Here is a 17470-nt window from a genome sequence, read left to right on the forward strand (position 1 = left end):
GTTTTGAGGAGACTGAAAGTCTGGCAAAATGCTGTAGCATTGAGAAGGTACTGTTTCAATAATCGACTCTGGTCCTGATAAGCCTACTGGTTCTTACCGAGCAAAAATACTAAACTTGAATTGTTCAACAATTTAAATAACATTAAAAATGCTATGTAAATGCAAGTTTTTGTTCTTGTTGTTGAAGCGGCTTTGAATTAAGGGCAAAATAGAAATCCTGCCTCAGAATCAGTATTCATGATTCGAATTACATGCAGTTTGGAGATAATATAACAGAGTCAGTGGCAGCATCTAAATGAGTTTGAAACATTAAGAGTTTGAACAGTCCTCAGCCCAATCAACCGAAGCTCTCGCCAGATTTAGAAAGCTTTGATTGGCACAGTTTAAACAACACCAATTCTGCTTTTGTTAACGCAGTAAACTATCCCAAAGATTCTCCTAAATTTTACGGAGCACCATAAAGGTGAGAGAGTGGTGGAGGGGTTGTCTGGGAGAGGCTGGAGTGGTAGGGAGTTCAGAGGGAGTTCCATAGTTTAGGCAGCTAAAGGTACAGCTGCAAATGGGTGGAGTGATAAACATTTGGATTGCACAAGAGGCCAGAATCGGAGCAGAATGGAAGTCTTGCAAGTTGTTGGGTTGGAGGAAATTATGGAGCCTGTGGAATGTTTTGAAGGCGAGGATGAGAATATTAAGAAATGAGCTGTTGTGGGTGGATTGAGGCAATCTATCTCAGCAACCACAGGGATGAAGGTGAACAGGGTTTCAGTACACATTAGCATACAGGCGTTAGAGTTTTGGTTAAAATATATAAATGGTTAATATTTGACTGAATTCTGATAAAATATCCTCAGGGCAAGAAGCCAATTGTGGTAAAAGTCCATCAAGTGGAACGAAAGCTGACATTGCAACTTTGAAGACAAGCTTCTCTGCTAATCTCTTCCTGATTTTCAATTCATGCCTTTAATCTTTATCCCTGTGACTCCTGAGCTTTCCAACTGTCCCGCCATTTTGAGGCTTAAAAATTGTCACATGCCCCCTCAGTGAGAGTGGGGAATGCGGATGGGGTGGGGTGGGGAAACGGAGTGTGTAAGAATAAGGGGTGGGGGCCCTTTAAAAGGGAGCACAGTTGTGACAACTTGGATTAAGGTCCATGGCAGCCATTGATGTTTCAGAGCCCGTGAGACTAAAGTTTCAGGTCACGACCCCAATTGGGGTCCCGGCCGCCAATTTGGGAAGCTCTCCTGTAACCATTTGCCCGAACAGCCTTAACTGTTCCTTTCGTAATCATTATATGTTCTACTTTTTCTTTCCTTCTCGCTTCCCCAGTCCGTCATTTCATTTGAGCCCTTCTTGCTATTGATAACTTCATCTGTTCATTCTCAAAACAAAAAACACCCCTGAAATTTTGGTCTTTTCAAAGTGGACTTTTAAATGCCTGGTGCGAATTAAACAACATGGGATTTAAAAATGAAGATTATAAATGTTAACTCAAAGAAGACAGGTGCATTAATATAGCACCTTTTGTGATCTCAGACTGTCCCAAAGTCATCGAGTCACACAGCACAAAAATGGACACTTTGGTCCAACCAGTCCATGCGGACCATAATCGCAAACCAAGCTAGTCTCCCCTGCCTATGCTTGGCTCATTTCCCTCCAAACCTTTCTTATTCATGTGTGTTTCCAAATGTCTTTTAAACGCTGTAACTGTACCCGCATCCACCACTTCCTCTGGAAGTTCATTCCACACACAAACCACTCTCTGTGTAAAAAAAGTTGCACCTCATGTCTATTTTTAAAATCTTTCTTTGTTCTTTGCAGCCAATTAATTATTTGCTAATGTAGTCATTGTTGTAATGTGGGGGAAATTGCAGTTAATTTGTGCATAGCAAACTCCCAAAGACACTGCTATCACAGATATTACATTTCAGTGAAAGGATAAATGTTGCCCCAGACACTGAGGAAAATTCTCCAGCAGTTCTCACAGTAATGCCAAGGGCTATTGTACATAGGCCAAAGTGCCGGTGGGGTGGGGGTGGGGTGGGGGGGAGTTGGTGGTGGAGTGGAGGTGGGGTGGGGTGTTGGGGGAAGATATAGGACTTTGGTTTAACATGTCGTCCAAAATGCAGAATCTTTGGCAGTGCATCTCTTCCTCAGTACTGCACTGGAGTGTAAGCATAGATTTTGTGTTCATGTTGAGACTTGAACCCACACCTTCACTCTCGGAGATAAGACACCACACCTCCATAGATCAATTAATAATTACAAAAGAGCTGCTGAAATATAAGTGTACATCAATGTGGGCAGTGAGCTTTACTGCTGACTTGTGAACTTCATTGTAAAATGTCATCAGGTTTAACAGTAAACAATATCATATATATGATAGATGATACTAAAATAGAATTACCAAAATGATCAGATAGACAGGTCCCAAGAAGCTCCAGACAAACCCATTCTCTACCAGTAACCAGCAGCTGGAAATCAGAAGGAAACATATTGAGGTAAGTTGGTTTGAATTCAAAGATCGATACTCATTAAAACTGTGAGCATGCGGGGTCTGGGCTGATGCATCATTGACCTCTCGGACCTCTATTCTGATTCACCTCAGAAAGGACGTTGCCTGCTGAAAGGCAGTTGGAGCAGTCCTTAATCACTGTCGTGTAGACATGGTTTGGGAGCACAACACAGCTGCCCCCTTTGCCCCTTGGCATAGTTAGAGTGGCTCCTTTGAGAGACAGGAAGCACCAGGCTGGTGCGTTCCCTGGTAAAGCTGGGCTTGGCGCATCCCTCACCTTATTTGGGCGAGGCAGTAGTGATCTGAGGCTGCCTGCGTCACTGTTTGCGGGGTCTTCTGGCAAAACAGCAACTATCGAAGCTAAAAAATAATTGGCTAAATCGTCACAACAGGATAGAGGAGATATCAGAAGCAGCTTACTGTCTGTGTGAACCATATCCGTTGGGGGAAGCTGCTGCAGAAATTACCACGATCAGTGCGGGAGGCCCATATCCTAGTGGGTAGATATACCTCCCAATGTTACTGGAATGGAATACCCTCATGTTCTTCAAGTTCCTGACCATGAGGTGAAGCTGCAATGTCTCCAAGCTCATCCAAGCAAAAGCCGTAAGGAACAAATAATGCAGACATCCTGCTATGATGCCACACACCTTCTGAAAACAAAAGCCAATAGGTAAAAATCCAAAGTAGGAACACACAGAAGCTATTCAACCATCCAAGCCTACCCTGCCAGTCACATGGATTGACTGTGGTTGTCCTGTCTCTCAACTCCAAATACCTGCCTTCGCCCCATATTCCTTGTTACCTGCAGAAGAACTATCATTTTCAGTCGTGAAAGCTCCACTTGTTCACCAACGTCCACTTAATTTTTAGGGAGAGAATTCCTGAAGGCTCTGACCATTCATGTAATGAACTGCTTCCTAATTTTCCTCCTAAATGGCCTGGCTTGTCTCAAGTCTCTGTTCGCTTTATTGCACTCCCAAAGGAAATCATTTCTGCACAACTACCTCATTGAATATTTTAAACACCGCTTTCAGCAATCCTTCTGTGTCATGATTGAAAGGAAAATGTTTGATTATGCTTTTGAGGTGGCATAACCCAGAAGGCTACAGGCTAAGAGCTGGAAGGTGTGATTAGACTGGATTGTTTGCTTTCAGGCTGCATGGTTACCTGCAAGAAAATCTCTCTATTTCTAAGTATCCATTAAACATTGACCAGATCAGCCCTCAGTATACTGTGCTCAAGGCAACACCAACCTTAACTAGTCAGATCAATTCTCCAACAAGACAGAATCTATCTCCCCTTGGCATTTAGTGGCATCATCATCACTGGATTCTTCAACATCAGCATTCAGGGGCTTACCATTGACCAGAAGCCGAACTGGACCAGCTACAAAACTACTGTGGCTACAGAGTGGGTCCAAACCTAGGTATTCTGAGGTAAGCAACTCACCTCCTGACTCCTCAAAGTCTGTCCACTATTCACAAAGCATACATCAGATGTGTGATGGAATATTCTCCAATTCTCTGGATGGGTCCAGTTCCAATGACACTCAAGAAGCTTGATATTCTGGACAAAGCAGTCCATTTGATTGGCACCCCATTCACCATTTTCAACATTCACTCCCTCCACTTCCGCTCAGTAGGAGTGGTGTATATTATCCACAATGTGCACTGCTGGAACTCACCCAGGCTTCTCCAACAGCACCTTTACCATCTGGATTGACATGGACAGTTGCAGACCCTGCAAATTCTCCTCCAAGCCACTCATCATCCTGACTTGGAAATATATCACTGTTCCTTCTGGATCACTGGGTCAAAATCTAGGAATTCTCTCCCCAGCAGCACCGTCTCTACACCACATGGTGTGCAGCAGCATTTGGGGCTGGGTAATAAATGCTGGCTTAGCTAGTGATGCTCACATCCCACGAACAAGTAAAACAAAAGACCATTCTTATCCCTCGAATGATTAAAAATAAATTGGATCATGATCAGTGGAGATGGGGTCATTGACTATTTTCAAGGTGAGAAATAGTTAGATCCTTGATTAACAAGGCAATCAGAGGCCATTAAAGGGGAGCAACAAAGTGGAAATTAAGATCATAATCAGATCAGCCATGATCGTATTCAGGAATTCCCTCCCTAAATCTTTGCCTGTCTACCTCTCTCACCTCCTTTAAATATGCTTCTTAAAATCTAGAGCTTCCATCAAGCTAGTATAGAATCATAGAGTCATGCAGCATGGAAGCATACCCTTCAGTCTAACCAAACCATGCCGACCATATTCCCAAATTAAACTAGTCCCACTTGCTTGTGTTTGGCCCATATCCCTCCAAACCTTTCCTATTCATGTACTTATCCAAATGCCTTTTAATTGTTATAATTGTACTTGCAAACAAGTATAAACAAAGTTGCCCCTCAAGTCCATTTTAAATATTTCTCCTCTCATCTTAAAAATACACTCCCTAGTTTTAAATTTCCTCACACTAGGGAAAAGACCTTTGCTCTTCACCTTATCTTTGTCCCTCATGATTTCATAAACCCCTTTAAGGCCACCTCTTAACCTCCTATACTCCAGTGAAAAAAGTCCCAGCCTATCCAGCTTATTTTCATAACTCAAACACTCCATTTCCAGCAATATCCTGGTAAATCTTTTCTGAACCGTCTCCAATTTAATAATACTCTCTCAATTTAAGTGTGATTTTCTGAGGGCCTATAACCATGAACAGTTAAAAGTGTGAGATTCCTCCACCATGTGGGCAGTAGTCACAGGAAGAGCCCCACCTAAATCGTCCATTACAGCATATTTACTTTTAAACTAGGATGAAGTGGGCAATGTAAGAACATAAGAACTAGGAGCCAGAGTATAGAATTCAGCCCTTGAGCCTGTTCTGGTATTCAGTACAATCATAGCTGATCCTATCGTGGCCTCAACTCCACTTTCCTGCTTGCTCTTCATAACCGTTCACCCATTACTAATTAAAAATCTGTCTATCTCCTCCTCAAGTTTACTCAATGTTCCAGCATTAACCATATTCTGGGGGAGTGAATTCCACAGACCTACAACTCATTGAGAGAAGTAATTCCACCTCATCACTGTTTTAAATCTGCTACCCCTTTTCCTAAAACTATGACCTTTGATTCTAGATTGCCCCCCATGAGGAAAGATCCTCTCTATGTCTATTTTGTGTGTCCAGTTAGATCTCCTCTCAATCTCCTAAACTGTAGTGAGCACAATCTCTGTTCATAAGAAACCCTGAACTCTGGAATCAATCAAGTGAAACTTTTCTGAACTGCCTCCAATACATCTACATCCCTCCTTAAGTAAGGAGGCCACCATTTTATAGCAATACTCCAAGGTGCGGCCTCACTGTATTGTACAGTTGCTGCAATACTTCCCTACTCTTATACTCCATTTCTTTAGCAATAAATGCCAAAATTCAATTTGCCTTCCTTATGACCTGCTGTACCTGCATATTAGTTTTCTGGGATTCATGCACAAAGACACTCAGATCCCTCTGCATCAAAGCACACTGAAGTTTCTCTCCATTCCTCTGACCAAAATGAAAACTTCACACTCGTCTAAGTTAAAATTCATCTGCCAAATTTTGGCCCATTCCCCTAATCTATCCATATCTGTTGGTTAATTTCTTATTTCTCCATTGTAACTTACTTTCCCATCTAGTTTCACATCATTTGCAAATTTGCCTTCAGTAATTTCTATCCCTGCATCCAAGTATTTAGTACAGATTATAAATAGCTGGGGCCCAAGTTGGATTCTTTATCTTTAGACAGCCAAATGTTGCTTGATTACTTTCATCAAAAGGTGTGCATTTTTAAAAGCATGTGTGTTAAATATCGAAAGTGAGGGTTTGATATCTTCAGACTTTCAATTTTGATTGCTTGAAGCAAATAAACAACAATTTGGTAAAGAGAAAGAATGATTAATCAAGCACTGCGTGAGTATGCAAGTTTGGGCCTCAATTGTTCATGATGACTTTAACATCTGGACATTGTTCCAAATCTCTTGCGAATCTTATGATGCCATTGATAAGATTGACAGAAATTAGTGTCGTCGTAATGTCAATATATACTAGATCAAAGGAACTGCAGCCCTGTGTACAAAAAAGGAGCAATTTTTAAAAAAAAGTTTTCAATAACCTTGGCGAGCAAAAGCCAAATGGTATTTAAATATTTCTAGTCATTTTTAACAATGCAGTGCACAAACCTAGCTGCAGCCCCAAGAGAATTGGTTGCTTGGTCCTTTGCCCTCAATGTAAAGTTAGCAATGAGAGAGCATTGGAGGTCAATGAATGATGAGACATTTGTCTGGTCTCGTTTCTGCATTCAGAACGCTGTTTGGATTTTCTGATTTTCCTGCTAAGTTGGAACAATTTAGAATTGGTCAGCCCTACTTCAGCACGACCAGTCAATATCCTAGCTGTACAAAGTACGCCAGCACATCAGATTGGCTTTTTGCTTCTCCGACTGAGTAGCTATCAGTAAATTTGGTATGCAAAACCTTCTGCTTAATTTACCATCAAAATATGAAGTTAAAAACAGTGTTAAAAATCTCTTCCTGTATGTGCATAACCACAAATAAAAATGTTGACAGTGTATTGCTTTAATTGGCACAAAATATTTTTCTGTTATCTCAGCAAAGTGATTTGGAAGTAAAATAGCTTTCCCTTATAGATTTTCTTCCAAACAGACTGTTTCTTTGTGATATCTATTCCATCCCTTAATCAACCTTTCCCGTAGCACTTTCAGTATGCAAAATGAAATATCTGCCTTTTTTGTGTGCCTTTTCCCTTCTCAATGTCCAAGGTGAAAAGACAACCTTCCAACAAAACAGCAACTACTCATAATTCTTTGAATTTACTGTTTTCACTGCTCGTAGAATTGTTTCCTGTACATTTGAGCAGGCCAAATATATGCTCAAGACCTGCTTTTGTGGAACACCCTCCATTCAGTGCAGAAATTTGAACCAGATCTGCTGTTTGCCTGTCTAATTTAATTCTCTGTTTCATTTCCACGCTGACATTTGTATCCTTGGCCTCTGATACTTTTCCAATAAATCTCAACCTGAGCCCAACAAGCAGCACCTCATCCCAGACAAGAAGTCGGTTCCAAAGACTTATGAGCATCACAGGAAAACTTTTGCCTTATCTCAGTCTTAAATGGGTGACAATTTGTTTTTAAAGACTTATCCTTACTTCTAGATTCTCCCATAAGAGGAAATGTCCTCTCCATGTCCATCATGTCGAGGGACCTCAGGATATTAAATGTTACAATTAAATCATCTCTTACTCTTCTAGAGTCCAGCAAATACAAGACTGATGGGTCCAACCTTTCCTTATAGGACAGCCTGCCCACCCCCAGATATTAGTCTAGTAAATTTTCCCCAAACTGCTTCCAATGCAGTTAGAGAGATAGTAGGAACTGCAGATGCTGGAGAATCTGAGATAACAAGGTGTAGAGCTGGATGAACACAGTAGGCCAAGCAGCATCAGAGGAGCAGGAAGGCTGACATTTCGGGCCTAACGTCAGCCTTCCTGCTCCTCTGATGCTTCTTGGCCTGCTGTGTTCATTCAGCTCTACACCTTGTTATCTCCAATGCAGTTACAGCCTTCTTTACATTAGGAGACCAATATTGTATACAAACTTCCAGATTTGGTGCCAACAGTGCCCTACATAACTGAACCATAACTTCTCTACTTCCATAATTAATTCCTGTTGCAGTACCAATAACATTCTATTAAACTTCCTAATTACTTGCTGTCCCCGCATATTATACTTATATGATTAAATCAAGGGGACACTATGACCTTTCTGCATCTGATAGATCTATAGTATCTCTCCATTTAATCCTACTGCCAGAATGGACCATTTCACATTTTCCCACATTACACAGACATGATCTTCATAACTTATTTTGTTGACTAATTAATGTCGTCAGCAAATTTAGCAACTGTACCTTCAGTCCCTTCATCCAAGTCCCCTGTAGTTTCCTGCTTACTGTCTTCATCCCCTTTTGAATAAAGCAGTTACATTTGCTATTTTCCAATCTAATGTGATGTTCTAATCTAGGGAATTTTGGAATATTATAACAGTGCAACAAGATCTCACAAACCTCTGTGTTTAAGAATTGAGGAAGAAGTCCATCAGGACCTATGGACTTGTCAGCCCTCAGTTTCAACAATTTTTCAGTTCCATTTTTGTGGTGATTATAATTTTCTTGAGTTCTTTCCTCCCTTCCTTTTCCTGATCTACACCTCTTTCTGGGATGTTACTTGTATCTTCTATAGAGAACGCTGATGCCAAATCTTTAACCAATTCATCTACCAGCTCCTTAATCTCTGTATTGTTCCTCACATTCATCTTCTATATGTTAACTCAGATTTCCAACTGGGTTTCTCTGGTACTGTCATTTTTGCTGTTTATCAATACTTTAGTGATTCTTTGTTTTTTTTTTATATCTTCTGACCTTACACCCATCTTTGCATAACTATGTACTTTTTCTTTAATTTTAAGACTATTATTAATCCTTTTAATTATCCACATAGGGTTGGTCCTTTTCTTGGATTTTTTCCTTGACATTGGAATGTATTGATGCTGTTTACTCCGAAATATCCTCTTAACTGTCTGCCACTGCATTTGCAGTGATCTAATTTGCCAGTTCATGCTTTCATCCCCTTATTTAAGTTTCCTGGTCCCACACTTTTATCCCTAAAATTGTAAAATTCAATCATAATATGATCACTGCTACCTCAGAGTCCCTTCACTGGGATTATTAATTAATCCCATCTCATTATATGATATAAGGTACAGCATAGGCTGCTGTTTGTTTGTATCCACTGTTGTTCTCAGAAACTATCCTGAAACCATTCTAGCAAAACCTCGTCTATGTTATCATTGTCCAGCTGACATTTCTAGTCCATATGATGATTAAAATATGCCATATTGCCTTGTAGTTCTGACAAGTTCCAGGTATTTATTTCTTAAAGCTCCACCCTACCATGTGGTTAGGATTAAGGGGTCTGTACATCACTCCCACAAGTGACTTCTTGCTTTATCATATCTCAGCCCACTTCTACAGCCCAGTTTCCTGAACTTAGGTTATCCCTGTCTTGTGTTAACATGATCATTAATTAAGAACCAGCCAGCCACTTTTTCTGAGCTTCCGTTCCATAAGATGTTGTGATAGAATTAGGCCATTCAGCCCATCAAGTCTGCTCTACCATTTGATCATGGCTAATATATTTCTCAAGCCCATTCTCCTGCCTTCCCCCCATTATCCTTAATCCCCTTACTAATCAAGATCTTATCAATCTCTCTCTTAAATACACTCAATGACTTGGCCTCTACAGCATCCTATGGCTATGAGTTCCACAGATTCACTACTCTCTGACTGGAGAAATTCTTCCTCATCTTTGTTCTAAAGGGTTGTCCCTTCACCTTGAGGCTGTGCCCTTGGGGCCTAGTCTCTCCTAGTAGTGGAAACATCTTTCCCAAGTTCATTTTGTAAGTTTCAGAGATTCCCCCTCATCCCTTTAAATTCCATTGAGTACAAACCCAGAGTCCTGAACAACTTCTCATGTGACAAACCCTTCATCCCTGGGATCATTATTGTAAACCTCCTTTGGATGTCTACAATGCCAGGCCATCCTTCCTTAGGTACGGGGCCCAGAACTGCCCACAATTTTCCAAATGCGGTCTGACCAGAGCCTTACACAGCCCCAGTAGTAAATCGCTGCTCTAGTATTCTAGCCCTCTCAAAATGAATGCTAACATTGCATTTGCCTTTCTAACTGCCAACTGAACTTGCATGCTAACTTTAAGTAAATCCTGAACTAGGATTCTCAAGTCCTTCTATGCTTCAGATTTCTAGAGCCTTTCCCCATTTAGAAAATAGTCTACACCTCTATTCTGCCTTCCAAAATGCATAACCCCACACTTTCCCATATTGTATTCCATCTGCCACTTCCTTGCCCACTCTCCTAACCTGTCCAAGTCCTTCTGCAGCCTCCCCGCTTCTTCAACATGACCTGTCCCTACCATCCATCTTTGTGTCATCTGCAAACTTAGCAACAATGCCCTCAATTCCTTTTTCTAGATTGTTAATGTATAATGAGTATGATTATCGTGCCAACATTAACCTCTGCAGAACTCCATTATTCGTTGGCTGCCAACCCTTTATCCCCACTCTCTACCTTCTGCTAGTTGGCCTATTACGCCTGTGCCTTGCCCAAATATTACTTAGCAGCCTCCTATGTTCAGTGGCTTTCCCCTTTCCTCTCTAAGGGTGTTGTGCACGTCAATATTCAGGTCCCAAACTATGTCTTTCTGCGGTCAAGTCACTGTAAAGGCCATCAGGTCCATCAGATTTCTTTTCTGTTCTTTTCATGTCCTGATATAACCTTCATGACTTGATGATGTGTTTGAATAATAATACTCTTGTGAATTACAGAACAGGAAAAAGACACTTCAGCCGATTGATTATGCACCAGACAAAAAAAAACAAGCACCTAACTATTCTAATCTTGTTTTCCAACATTTGGACCATAGCCTGGTATACCTTGGCACTACAAGTGCACATCTAAATAATTATTAAATGTTCTGAAGGTTTCTACATCCAAAACCCTTAAGGGCAGTGAGTTCCAGATTCTAACTACCCTCTGTGTGAAAAAAATTCCTCACATCTCCTCTAAAATTTCTCCACCCCCCTTACCTTAATCTGTGCCCCCGGTCCGCCAAGGGGAAAATGCTCTTCTTTCTAGCCTGTCTATGCCCATTATAATTTTATTACATCTCAATTATATCCCCCATTAGTCTCTCTGCTCCAAGGAAAACAACCCCAGTCTGTCCACACAATCACTGCAATCACATTGAGGTGTTTACTCATTAGACACACAACTCTAAAACCACAGCTGCTGTTGGAGACTTTCCGAATTAGCCAACTTGCCCCTCGTCCTGTGGCAGTGTCTCCTACCTGGTTTCCGGTTTTGTCAATGCCGATTATGAAGAGCAGCTCCGCCAGGAAGAGACTGATGCAGAGTTGCGTGTGAGTGGCCGTGACAGCATTCTGAGCCTGCGAGCAGAAGAGAAAGGTGCCGATAGCCAGTGCGAGACACGCCAGAGATATCGGGATTCCAATGAACGTGATTACAGTCAGTGGCTTATCGGAATAATCCTGTAACTGAATGGATAAGAAGTGATCAATGTCAGAATGGCTCAGTGGAGAGTCATACAGCACAGAAACAGACCCTTCAGTCCAACCTGTCCATGCTGATCAGGTTTCCCAAACTAGACTGGTCCCATTTGCCTGGGTTTGGTCCATATCCCTCTAAACCTTTCCTATTCATGTTCCAGACCAAATGTCTTTTAAATGCTGTAACTATACCTGCATCTACTGCTTCCTCTGGCAGTTCATTCCACATATGAACCACCCTCTGTGTGAAAAGGTTGCCCCTCAGGTCCCTTTTAAATCTTTCTCTTCTCACTTTAAAGTTATCCCCTTTGGCTTTGAACTCCCCTACCTTGGGGAAAAGACCTTCACTGTCCACTGTATCTAGGGCCCCCTCTCCCCCACCTTGTATAAACCTCTACAAGGTCACTGTTCAACCTCATAAGCTCCAGTGAAAAAAGTCCCAGTTTATCCAGCCTCTCTTTATAACGCAGGACCTCCAGTCCTGGTGACACCCTTGTAAATCTTTTCTACTGCTTCTCCAATTTAATAATATCTTTCCTACTGCAGGGCAACCAGAACTCCACACATACTCTAAAAGTGGCCTCACTGACATTCTGTACAACCTCAACATAATGTTCAACTCCCATACTCAATGGTCTGAGCAATAAAGGCAAGCATGCCAAACACCTTCTTCATCACCCTGTCTACCTGTGACACAACTTTTGAGGAACTTTGGACCTGAACCGTTAGGTCTCTCTGTTCAACAACATTCCCCAGGGCCCTACCATTAACTATCCTGCCCTTGTTTGTCTTACCAAAATGCAACCTCGCATTTATCAAAATTAAATTCCATCTGCCACACCTTGGTCCATTGGCCTAATTGATCAAGTTCCCATTGTAATCTTAGATGACATTCTTCACTGTCTACTAAGCTGAGTAAAGATTTACAGGCCTTCCAATGTCCTTCCTGCTCAAACATCATTGACGCTAATTCTTCATGTGAGGTTCAAATGCTCAAGAGGCCTGCTTTGTGTTGATATTGCTGTCTACAAGGACTGACCTACTCCCATGGGTCCAACAAGTTTTTGCTTGTCTCACTATATGACTTGTGAAGAGAGACTTAATCAGATAGGAACTATATTCTCATGAGTTTTGAAGAATGAATGGGGATCTCATAGAAACCTATGAAATTCCAGCAGGACTAGACAGGGTAAACATAGGAGGGATGTTCCTGATGACCTGGGAATCCAGAACCAGGGGAGTCTAAGGACATGGGTGTGCTATTTAGAACTAGATGAGGAGAAATTTCTTCACCGAGGCAGTGGCAAGCCAATGGAATTCTCTGCCAAATCAAGTGGTTGAGGTCAAAATTCTGAATGCTTTCAAGAAGGAGTTAGATATGGTTCTTAGGGCTAAAGGGATCAAAGGGAATGGGGAGAAAGCAGGGACAAGTACTGGGTTTATGATCAGCCATGATCATATAGAATGGTGGTGCAGGCTCAAAGAGCTGAATGGCCTTCTCCTACTCCTATTTTCTTTGGTTCTGCGTTTGCTCAACAATGCTGACATCAGTGATTGGGACCCTGCCTACAGGCTCAATATATGCAGTCAACCCAAAGAACGGTACGATGGCTCAGTGGTTAGCACTGCTGCCTCACAGTGCCAGGCACTCAGGTTTAATTCCACCCTCAGGCAACTGTCTGTGTGGAGTTTGCACATTCTCCCTGTGTTTGCATGGGTGTGCTCCAGTTTCCTTCCACAGTCCAAAGATATGCAGGGTAGGTGGATTGGCCATGCTAAATTGCCCATAGTGCCCAGGGATGTTTAGGTTAGGTGGGTTAGATATTGGAAATCAGGGGTAGGATAATGGGTCTGGGTGGGATGCTCTTCGGAGGGGCGGTGTGGACTGGTTGGGCCGAATGGCCTGTTTCCACATTGTAGGGATTCTATGACAAAGAGGTGGTGACCTGCATTGTCGTGTTTCTGCCCCTTTTGCTCTCCCTATGGTTTTCCTAAGAACAGAAATCAAACATTTACTCCTGAAAAGGGGCAGAGACATTTCAGCAGATAAATTAATCAGATATGACTCATTCCTTTGCAAATTCCTGTTGATGTTCTTTGATCACTTGTCTAAGGGACTAAGCAACTCTATTCCATTTCTGGCTCCTGGACTCTGTCCCAACTCTGCCAATGTGTTCATCCACTTGAGAGCTCCTATTTATTCTGTCTCTGCACTAGTTGTGCCAGCACCACTGACAGACATCAATAGTCTGCCAACATTTATGTGGATCACACTGGCTAAATGAGACATAACTTCCTGAGCTGCTCATTCTGATAATGAAAGTTTTTAAATAGAAATAATCTGAAATTGGGTCTTGAAGATTTTGAAGGGCTATGTTTGTTTCCTTTGGCAACTTGTTCGACTAAAGGGCTTTCCTTGGGAAGGAATGTTGTTGAGAACACTGTCTGGGAAACAAATAGTGTTTGAATATTGTTGTAAAAAGACACATTTGTTGAAGATTTTTATCTTGCACTCACCAGGACCATTCACAAGAATACCAATTCAAGGGGGAAAAACCAACATATATATTGCGAGAGGGCTGATTGGTTGGTGAACTGATTCTGATTAGTGGAGGCATTACCATGGATAAACCACCAACTAATGATGATTGGCAGTTAACAGCCGGTTTGTTTAAATTTTTAAAAAAGCAGTTTGACTCTGATTGGCGGGGAATGCCCTGCAGAATGAATTAGCGAATGATTGTCACCTATTTTGTTGAATTGAAACATTCTCTATATTCATTGGTATTTATGCTCTGTGTGGATGGCTAACTTGTGTTTTGTAATTATTGGAGGGCACCAGGGGCTTGTTTCTGTCAATTCTCACTAGTCCATTCCAAATTGTACAGAACCCGGTCAGTGCATTTTTCTCCCTCCTTCATTGTAGTGATTCCCATTCCAAATCCTGGAATAAAAATATGCACACTGGTGTATCTCTCAGACTGGTTTGTGCACAATCTTCCAGTATGTCTTTGTATTGCTTCAATCTTCTTTATACCTCTTGCATTGTAAAGGTCCCATCCAACTTCCATACTCTAGGATTGGATGAATAAGTGGTAAGTTAGATTTCCGATATATTTTTGTTGCACTATCAAAGGTTCCTCCTCAGAAATCTTGGATATTATCTGCTGAATGTAGAGTTCCCATTAACCATTGTATGTAAGCTGAATCCTCAGGTAGCATCGGCTGTTATTTTATTTGTGTGCTTGCGAGTTTCCCAGCTTCCTGTATCTGTCCATATTTATTTCTCAACTAGAAGATAAGTGGGTAGAGAGCAGAGAAAGGGAAGAAAGAACACTTACCTCCTCGCTGAAGGCCATCAAAATCGCAAAACTGGAAAAGTGATCACATTGACATGTGGTGTGTGTGTCATTGGAGCCCACCAACTCACAGCCACTTGGAGACCAGTGGCCTCCATTCTCCGCGTGCATCCAGTAGGCACATAGCCTCTTCCAACCAACTGAGGTATCCTGTGGAAGAAGAAAGCCAGCCCATTATTTGTCAGAACAACTTTTGAGTGGTACTTTTTTGTTTGCTGGAACAACGCATTGCAGATGGCTGGATTGAGGAGCACTTCAACAGCTACTGGCCATTCAGATTCCCAAGACCGTTGATACCACTGAGCTTCGTTATAGAAAAAATAAGGACAAACAATAAGTTGGGTGGCACTTCACTGCTGAGTGAGAAGTTTGAATCTGAAGCTCCACGCTAGCTCTGAATTAAGCTGATGCATACGTGCTGTGAGTGTGAAAAATCAGAGGTCCCCCATTTTCCATTAAACATTGAATTTTAACAGCCTAGCCGCTGTTAGCATGTAAGAAATGTAGCAGTTGCTTTGCCCACAGCAAGATCCCACCATCTGAAATGAGATAAATAATTAGAATGGGCGATTGAGGGATAATAATTCGTCTTTGGACAGTGGGGAGTTCCTTGGTCCCTATCAAAATTAGCCCTCGATTGTTCAGGCTACATTAGAGGCTGGAAGGAGCCTCAGTTTAATGTCTGATCTGAAGATGACGTTTGTGATAATGCTGCACTCACTCTGAACGGCACTGATATGTCCAATCTCAAAGTGATGCTCAGAATGTCACAAAGGCCTGTAATATTCCATTGACCCAGTGTCAGAGAAAGACAGGGTCTCCCTTCAATGTCCTTGGTTTCATTGAAACGTTAGTCTCTCCCTACAGTGTACAGTTTCACATTTGGATATCCTGCTAGAATAGGATTGTGGCATTTAATTCATGGAATGCACTTTTATGCATAATATCCGACTCATAAACAAAAATAGGATAAACTGATGGGTCAAATACACCTTGAGGCAGGTAAATATTTTTGGAAAGAATCATTTGATCCTAACCTTTAACATATTCCTGCTTTGTGTAATCCCAGCATCGATGGCCATGCTTTCAAGTATCTGGACCCTAAACTCAGGAATATCCTTCTTATTTCTATCTGTCTCTCTCTCTGTCCACATCACTCCTCTTGTAAGAAACTCCTGCCTCAGTTTGTCTTTTACTGAAATCCTCATCCATACTTTTCTCAATTTAGCTGTGACTATCCCAACACAGCACTGGGCAGCCTCATATCCTGAAACCCCTCTGATAAACTTCCGAAATTCCTGCATCTCAATTCAAACCAAGTTCTGTCTTTGACCAGGATTTTTGGTCATCACTCCCGTTAATGTTTTATGTGGCTTGGTGCAAGTTTCACGTTTGGTGGGTGGGGGGTCTTCTCTCTCTGAACTAGAAGTCCGGCAGAAGAGGTCACATAACTACGGCAAGCCACAAAAGCTCTTACAAGTGCATTTCTCCAAACAATAACACTCATAGAGAGTGCTTTGGGATAGCTAATAATGTCCAAAGCCCTGTCTAAGTGCATGATCTTGCTGTTGTAGTCTTGAATTGATCACTTTAACTCCACAAACCTCTTTATGCTTTAGGCTGAAGCTGACAGCAACAGAAAGTTTGTAGTTGCCTGAGGATCCCACAGCTGCTGAAATGACCCTGGACTGTAGCTGGGCCTCCTCATATCTCTCGCTGGTTTCCTTGTTTTTGTAGGATGCTCCGTGAAGGACAGAATCCATGTCATGATACACGATGAAAGCAACCGCAACAGAGCCTGGAGTCAGAGGAGTCATATGAGGTTAGCAACATTTAGGCCTACAAATGAGGGACAGGGATAGGTTGGTACTACCCACGACAGCACCTGCCAAAGCTGTGGCCTCCATTACCTTGAGGCTGAGGAATGGGAACACCACTGCAGATACATTCCCCTCCAAGCGGCATACCATCCTGACTTGGACTTACTTGCTTTGGCTTGATTGACACTAGTTCAAAGTCCTGCAGTTCCTCACATAGTGGCACTCCAAATGTACCTATACCCAAGGGTCACCTGTGGTTCAAAAACTAGGTCTGTCATCGCCTTCCCAAGGGCAACTAAACACAATTAATGCCAGCCTTGCCAGTGATACCCATCACTGGGGAATTGTATAAGAACAATTGGGACAGAGTTGGACAATGGGATTAGTTTCATATTGCTCTTAAAAAGAGTCAGCATAGCCACAAAGGCTTAAATGACATCCGTCTGTGCTGTAAACTTTTACATTTCACAATGATTGGGTTACATTTAGAAGTGGGTCAAAGTCTGGCAGAATTATTCGCTGGAACAGGAGATCGAAAAAAAAAGGCAAAAATCTAGCCGATAGAATAT

At 41.9% G+C, this 17470-nt stretch overlaps 1 protein-coding gene across 1 annotated transcript in view; it reads right to left on the reverse strand.

The window, feature by feature from the left end:
* The window catches only part of LOC109935378, a 109189-nt gene that overhangs the window by 52927 nt on the left and 38792 nt on the right, over positions 1 to 17470 (reverse strand). Inside the window, exons 11-15 of the mRNA XM_048617833.1 lie at positions 16686 to 16879; positions 15064 to 15231; positions 11504 to 11710; positions 2933 to 3165; positions 2405 to 2471 (exon numbers count right to left, since the gene is read on the reverse strand). Of these exons, the coding sequence (XP_048473790.1) occupies positions 2405 to 2471; positions 2933 to 3165; positions 11504 to 11710; positions 15064 to 15231; positions 16686 to 16879 (869 nt within the window). The remainder of the gene's footprint in view (positions 1 to 2404; positions 2472 to 2932; positions 3166 to 11503; positions 11711 to 15063; positions 15232 to 16685; positions 16880 to 17470) is intronic.

This window comes from Rhincodon typus, chromosome 38, assembly GCF_021869965.1.
Source record: "Rhincodon typus isolate 14 chromosome 38, sRhiTyp1.1, whole genome shotgun sequence".
Classification (NCBI taxonomy): domain Eukaryota; kingdom Metazoa; phylum Chordata; class Chondrichthyes; order Orectolobiformes; family Rhincodontidae; genus Rhincodon; species Rhincodon typus.